Genomic DNA, 8289 nt, shown 5'->3' with positions numbered 1-8289 from the left:
CCACATTTTCCCTGTCCAGTCTATCATCGATGGGCATTTGGGTTGGTTCCATGTCTTTGCTATTGTAAACAGTGCTGCAATGAACATTCGTGTGCATCTGTCCTTAAATAGAATGATTTAAAATCCTTTGGCTATATACCCAGTAATGGGATTGCTGGGTCAAATGGAATTTCTGTTTCTAAGTCCTTGAGGAATTGCCACACTGTTTTCCACAATGGTTGAACTAGTTTACAGTCCCACCAACAATGTAAAAGTGTTCCTATTTCTCCACATCCTCTTCAGCATCTGTTGTCTCCAGATTTTTTAATGATCGTTATTCTAACCGGCGTGGGATGGTATCTCAATGTAGTTTTGATTTGCATTTCTCTAATGACCAGTGATGATGAGCATTTTTTTCATATGTTTGTTGGTCTCATATATGTCTTCTTTTGTAAAGTGTCTGTTCATATCCTTTGCCCACTTTTGAATGGGATTATTTGTTTTTTTCTTGTAAATCTGTTTTAGTTCTTTGTAGATTTTGGATAAAAGTCCTTTGTCAGATAGGTAGATTGCAAAAATTTTTTTTCCATTCTGTTGGTTGCTGGTTCACACTAATGAGTGTTTTTTGTTTTTTGTTTTTGCTGTGCAGAAACTCTGGAGTTTAATTAGATCCCATTTGTCTATTTTGGCTTTTGTTGCCAATGCTTTCAGTGTTTTAGTCATGAAGTCCTTGTCTATACCTATGTCTTTAATGGTTTTGCCTAGGTTTTCTTCTAAGGCTTTTATGGTGTTAGGTCTTATGTTTGAGTCTTTAATCCATCTGGAGTTAATTTTAGTATAAGGTGTCTGGAAGGCGTCCAGTTTCTGCTTTCTGCACATGGCTAGCCAGTTTTCCCAACACCATTTATTAAACAGGGAATCCTTTCCCCATTGCTTGTTTTTGTCAGGTTCGTCAAAGATCAGATGATTGTAGATCTGTGGTATTGCCTCTGAGGCCTCTGTTCTGTTCCATTGATCTATGGGGAAGAGGGTAACTTTTCCCATTTGTAAGATGATAGATATGTTAATTGGTTCCACCACAGTTAACATTTTATATATTTCTATATATACTTATATATACATACATATATATATATCTTATAACATCATGTTGCTTTTCTTAAATATACACAATAAAATTTATTTTAAAAAGCCAAACAATTGTATATACATTCCATAAAATACTATTCAGCAATAAAAAGGAACAAACTATTAATATACACAGCAACTTAGATGAATATCTATAGAGTTTCTGAATTTATAAAAGCCAACCTGAGAAGGATATGTATCATATTATTCTTCTAGAAAGAGGGATATTTGTGGAGATGGAACTGTTCACTCTCTTGATTGTGATGATGAGCACACTGAATTACACACATAATATCGTATAGTACTACATGCATATACAGATAAACTGACTGGGGAAATATTAATAAAATCAGTGGATTGTATCAATATCAAGATCCTGGTATTATACTTCATTGTACCATACTAGCATCTTGATGTTGATACTATTATACTACAGTTTTGTAAAATATTACCGTTAGGAGAAACAAGGCAATGAATATATGATTTCTCCTTGTGTCATTTCTTGTAACTGCATGAAAATCTATAATAATCTAAAAAAATATTTCAATTAAAAACAGAGATATAGATCAATGGAACAGAACAGAGACCTTGGAAGCAATGTCACACATCTACAACCATCTGATAACCTGACAAAAACAAGCAATGGGGAAAGGATTCCCTGTTTAATAAATGGTGTTGGGAAAACTGGCTACCCATGTGCAGAAAGCAGAAACTGGACCCCTTCCTGACACCTTACATTAAAATTAACTCCAGATGGATTAAAGGCTTAACATAAGACCTAACACCATAAAAACCATAGAAGAAAACCTAGGCAATACCATTCAGAACATAGGCATAGGCAAGGACTTCATGACTAAAACACCGAAAGCAATGGCAACAAAAGCCAAAATAGACAAATGGGATCTAATTAAGCTTAAGAGTTTCTGCACAGCAAAAGAAACTATCATTAGATTGAACTGGCAACCAGCAGAATGGGAAAAATTTTTTGCACTCTACCCATCTGTCAAAGGTCTAATATCCAGAATCTACAAAGAACTAAAGCAGATTACAAGAAAAAAACAACAACAACAACAACAAAAAACCATTCAAAAGTGAGTGAAGGATATGAGCGCTTTTCAAAAGAAGACATACATGAGGCCAACAAACATATTTTAAAAAATGCTCATCACTGGTCATTAGAGAAATGCAAATCAAAACCACATTGAGATTCCATCTCATGCCAGTTAAAATGGCAATCATTAAAAAAATCTGGAGACAACAGAAGTGGGAGAGGATGTGGAGAAATAGGAACACTTTTACACCATTGGTGGGTGTATAAATTAGTTCAACCATTGTGGAAGACAGTGTGGTGATTCCTCAAGGATCCAGAAATAGAAATTCCATTTGACTCAGCAATCCCATTACTGGGTATATATCCAAAGGATTATAAATCATTCTATTGTAAAGACACATGCACATGAATGTTCATTGTGGCACTGTTTACAATAGCAAAGACCTGAAACCAATGCAAATGCCCATTAATGATAGACTGAACAAAGAAAATGTGGCACATATACACCATGGAATACAATGCAGCCGTAAAAAAACAGAGAGTTTGTGTCCTTTGTAGGGACATGGATGATTCTGGAAACCATCATTCTCAGCAAAGTGACACAAGAACAGAAAACTAAACACCACATGTTCTCCCTCATAGGTGGGTGTTGAACAATGAGAACACATGGGCACAGGGAGGGAAACATCACACACTGGGGTATGTTGGGGGGTGGGGGGCGGGAGGCTAGGGGAGGGACAGTGGGGGATGGGGAGATTGAGGAGGGATAACACTGGGAGAAATGCCTGATGTAGGTGATGAGGGGATGGAGACAACAAACTACCATGGCCTGTGTGTACCTATGCAACAATCCTGCAGGATCTGCACATGTACCCCAGAACTTAAAGTACAATTAAAAAAAAAAGAAAATTTTCTATTAGCTAAGTGAGTTAATGAATTAAACTTGTAATTTTAAAGGCTTAAACTCCCCTGCAAAAATTTCAGAGTATGCCCCCTTTTGTTTATTATGAGTTTAATAGCAATTCTTCTTTTCCTGGGCCGCATGCACACTTTCACTAATTTGTTTAGCAAACATTGACTGATTATCTACTATGTTGCAAGCACTGCCTTCAAGCACTGCCTTCAAGCACTGCACTGTTGCTTGGGCAATGGAACTGCTGTGTTTCTCTCTAAGTCTATTTGAAAAATAGTTGTTTCATTTTGGAAGTAATGGTGTCAGCCACAATATTTGGGCAAAGAGCAAAAGAGAGATAAAATGGAATTGGCTAATGTTAAAATCAAAGCCTCACCGAAAACAGTAATGTGCATTGAAGCAGAGAATTGTCCTCAAGGAGAAAAGACATAATCCATATTGAAATTGTGCCTGAAGCACTTCATTGTACTGTATTTAAAATGTTTAAAGAAAGCTTGGAACAAATAAAGCCCTGAAAACATCTTTCAAATTGAAAAAAAAAAAATGAAAAAGGTGGAAAAGTTATGTCATGCAAACTATAAGAAACCTGAAACAGTCATGTTAATATTAAAAAATATATAATTCAAAATGAGCATCACTAGAGACAGAGGCATAGTTTATAATGATAAAATAAACAATTCATCTGGATTCCTGAAACTAGCATGGAAAAGATCCTCCAATGTGCTATATATAAATGAATAAAGAAGCCTAAGGAAATAAACTCCTATATGAGCTGCCTTTCTCCTCTATTTACATTTCATAGAATTTAAATTTATATGAGTTCCTCATGTGACTGAACCTGAAGCATAATGTCAATTAACAAAAGATAGTAATGCCATCACATTCCACTTTGCTTTAATTAAAAGCAAAACATTGTAATAGAGATTTGACTTTATTCACCATTTTAATCTAAATTCATAACTAAAGCAGAAAAACTCTGGCTTTCTGTTCTTTTCATGGGAAAATTATAAAGCAGTTTACTTTTGTGTCTCTCAAATTTCACTTCCTTGAAATAACTGAACACAGTTTAACAGATTTCTTTTATTTAGAGAACATGTACATGCCAAAGTCCAATGTTAATTTCATAAGTCACATTAGGACAAGCATATTTAGAGAGTAAACCTTTAAATAGATTGTATTGTCAATAGCTGAAAGCATCTCTGCTAACCTCCTGATCTCAAAAGAACTGAGGAAGCTGTTTCCACTAGGGCTCTGTTGCAGTAGTGAGTTGGGGCCCGTGGGTGAGAAATTGATGCAAGGATCAATACAAGCTTAATTTGAACTAATAAAAGGAAATATTTTCTTCCTTTGAACTTATCTTCGTAAAGCAGTTGTGCCTCCTCTTGGAGCTCACGTGTTCACAATCAATGGCCTTTGAGGATCTCTTGAATCAAGTTGGAGGTCTTGGGAGATTTCAGATCCTCCAACTGGCTCTTATTTTTCCCTCTTTCATGTTACTTACCCCTCATTTACTGCTGGAGAACTTCACTGCATTCATTCCTGGTCATCGTTGCTGGGTCCACATCCTGGACAATAATACTGTATCTGATAATGACACTGGAATCCTCAGTGAAGATGCGCTCCTGAGAATCTCCATCCCGCTGGACTCAAACCTGAGGCCAGAGAAGTGTCGTCGCTTTGTCCATCCCCAATGGCAGCTTCTTCACCTGAATGAGACTATCCACAACACAAGTGAAGCAGACACAGAGCGCTGTGTGGATGGTTGGGTGTATGACCGAAGCTACTTCCCTTCAAACATTGTGACTAAGGTAAAAGTTCCCGTTAACCAGTTCTGGATACAAAATCTAAGCGTTTAGAAGAACATAAACATGCTTTAACCCTCTAGTTATTGTGTAGATACTATAGTCACCTCTCAGTCACTCTTTTGGAAAATAGTGATTTTGTTGTTGTTATTTATTTATTTATTTTGAGATGGAGTCTCGCTTTGTCACTAGGCTGGAGTTACTCCTGACCTCAAGTGACCCACCCGCCTGGGCCTCCCAAACTGCTGGAATTACAGGTGTTAGCCACTGCGCCTGGCTGCTTATTTTTTAATTGCCAGCCACTTGCATCAAATTTGAGGCAGTGAACTCAACCAACTAGATATAAATACAGCTATCACAAAACTAGTGTGAAGAGAAGACTAATGATTAGAAAAATATTCTTCCTGGTCACTTGTTCTCAGCCTAAGTTGCAAATTGGAAACAACTGTGTTATTTTAAAAATCTGCATGCTTTGGCTACGTGTTAGAAAAGCAAATCAGAGTGGATTTCATGCTGGCATTTATGTTTAAAAAAAAAATCTCCAGCCGGGTGCGGTGGCTCACGCCTGTAATCCCAGCACTTTGGGAGCCCAAGGAGGGTGGATCACGAGGTCAAGAGATCAAGACCATCCTGGCCAACATGGTGAAACCCCATCTCTACTAAAAAAATACAAAAATTAGCTGGGCATGGTGGTGCGTGCCTGTAGTCCCAGCTACTCGGGAGGCTGAGGCAGGAGAATTGCTTGAACCCGGTTGGCGGAGGTTGCAGTGTGCCAAGTACATGCCACTGCACTCTAGCCTGGCGCCTGGTGACAGAGCGAGACTCTGTCTCAAAAAACAAAAACAAAAACAAAAAACAAAACAAAACCAAAAAAAACACACCAAACTCCTTAATGTGTTTAATGTGCAGCAAAAAATTGAGAACCACTGAATTATGCAGTGCTGAGTGAATGTAAAGACAGATATTAATATAATCTGCAAGGTTTTGGGTGAGAATTTCCAGCGAAAGCCATGCTTACGCCAAGATTTGAATGGTATAGGTAAGAAAATGTAGTAAAAAGAGGCTAGAGAGTATGTCCACTGAAAGCTAATGCAGCAAGTGAACACTGAGAAGTCAAAAGCTGCTGTGAAGCTATGTTGTATTGGTTTCCTTCTCTTCCAGTGGGACATGGTATGTGATTATCGGTCACTGAAATCCGTGGTTCAATTCCTGCTTCTGACTGGAATGCTGGTGGGAAGCATCATAGGTGGCCATTTCTCAGACAAGTGAGTGTCTCCAGATCAGGGTTATCATTACTCTGCAGTGTTTTCATCAGCTTACAATTAATTCTTTCACAAAGAAGTGTTATTGAGTTATAATATGCAATTTATGCTGTTAGTGCTGCTTTGTTCCCCAGAGAGCTAGATACAGAAATGAATTAAAGTGAATTTAGTGAGGGCCATTTTGTTGCCACAGAGATCTCTAAACAGTGTCTCAGTATAGGATACTGAAATGACATCTCCATCGGACTAGGGGAATTTCAGAACAGAATCTAGAGAGTAGATACCATGTTACATAGTTTAGAAGGATGTGACTGAGTTACCTACAGGAAGAGAAGGGAAGGTGCTTCAAGATAGGAAATTCAGCCTCTTTAAAGACACAAATATATGAAATGGTGTGTAGACCTCGGCCAGGGATGTTTTGTTAGGTCCCTCCTGGACTCTGTGAGCTAAATGCTTGTGGATTCCCAGCCTGGTCGTCATTATCACAATTACCCCACTGTAATGAGTAGGTGTGTTAATCTGTTCTCATTCTGCTAATAAAGACATACCTAAGACTGGGTAATTTATAAAGGAAAGGGGTTTAATCAACTCACAGTTCCACATGGCTTGGAGGCCTCACAATTTTGGTGGAAAGCAAATGAACAAATTCATGTCTCAAATGGTGGCAGACAAGAAAGTGTGTTCAGGGGAACTCCTCCTCTTTATAAAGCCATCAGATCTCATGAGACTTTTTCGCTCTCAGGAGAACATCATGGGAAAAACCAGCCCCCATGATTTAATTACCTCCCACTGGCTCCCTCCCATGACACATGGGGATTATTACAATTCAACATGAGATTTGGTTGGGGACACAGAGCCAAACCATAACAATATAAATTTTAAAGTAATGTCTTTTTTTTTTTTTTTTTAGTTCTGTGAAGAATCTCAATGGTAGTTTAATAGGAATAGCTTTAAATCTATAAATTGCTTTGGCCATGTATTAGTCCACTCTCATGCTGCTACAAAAAACTCCCTGAGGCTGGGTAATTTATAAAGAAAAGAGGTTTAATTGACTGACAGTTCAGCATGACTAGGGAGACCTCAGGAAACGTACAATTGTGGTGGAAGGGGAAGCAAACACATCCTTATTCACATGGTGGCAGGAAAGAGAAGTGCAGAGTGAAGGGCGTGAAAGCCCCTTGTAAAACTGTCAGATCTCATGAGAACTCACTCACTATAGTTAAACCAACATGGAGGTAACACCTCCATGTTTCAATTGATTCAATTACCTCTCACCAGGTCCCCCTTAAAACACATGGGGATTATGGGAACTACAGTTCAAGATGAGATTTGTGTGAGGATACAGACAAACCATTTCAAGGCATTATAACCATTTTTACAATATTGACTCTTTCTATTCATGAGCATGGAATGGTTTTCCATTTTTTGTGTCATCTTTGACTTCTTTAAGTAGTTTTGTAGTTCTCCTTGTAGACATCTTTCACTTCACTAGTTAGCTGTATTCCTAGATATTTTATTCTTTTGTGGCAATTGTGAATGGGATTGCATTCCTGATTTGGCTTTCAGCTTGACTGTTCTTGGTGTATAAGAAAGTTAGCAACTTCTGCACATTGACATTCTATCCTGAGACTTTGCTGAAGTTGTTTTTCAGCTTTAAAAGCTTTTGGGCTGAGACTCTGGGGGTTTATAGATACAGTATCATGTCATCTGCAAACAGGGATAGTTTGACTTCCTCTCTTCCTATTTGGATGCTCTTTATTTCTTACTCTTGCCTGATTGCCCTACCTATGACTTCCAATACTATGTTGAATAGGAGTGGTGTCTTATGCCAATTTACAAGGTGAATGTGTTGAGCTTTTGCTTATTCAATATGATGTCGGTTGTGGGTTTGTCATATATGGCTCTTGTTCTTTTGAGGCATGTTTCTTCAATACCTACTTTATTGAAGGTTTTTAATATGAAATGTTGTTGAATTTTATCAAAAGCCTTTTCTTGATCTATTTAGATAATTGTGTGGTTTTTGTCTTTAGTTCTGTTTATGTGATGAATCAGACATACTTATTTACAAATATTGAACCAATCTTGCATCCCAGGGATAAGATATACTTGATTATGATGGATAATCTTTCTGATATGCTGCTGGATTTGGTTTGC

General features: G+C 37.7%; 1 protein-coding gene across 1 annotated transcript in view; it reads left to right on the top strand.

Annotated features, from left to right (window-relative positions):
* Nucleotides 1-4477: 4477 nt before the first annotated feature.
* SLC22A10 (solute carrier family 22 member 10) overlaps nt 4478-8289 on the top strand; it is a 13345-nt gene continuing 9533 nt past the window's right edge. The window contains exons 1-2 of the mRNA XM_017516939.2: nt 4478-4879; nt 6035-6138. Of these exons, the coding sequence (XP_017372428.1) occupies nt 4478-4879; nt 6035-6138 (506 nt within the window). The remainder of the gene's footprint in view (nt 4880-6034; nt 6139-8289) is intronic.

Source organism: Cebus imitator, unplaced genomic scaffold, assembly GCF_001604975.1.
Source record: "Cebus imitator isolate Cc_AM_T3 unplaced genomic scaffold, Cebus_imitator-1.0 Scaffold609, whole genome shotgun sequence".
Taxonomy (NCBI): domain Eukaryota; kingdom Metazoa; phylum Chordata; class Mammalia; order Primates; family Cebidae; genus Cebus; species Cebus imitator.
This window is presented reverse-complemented; position numbering and strand designations above follow the sequence as displayed.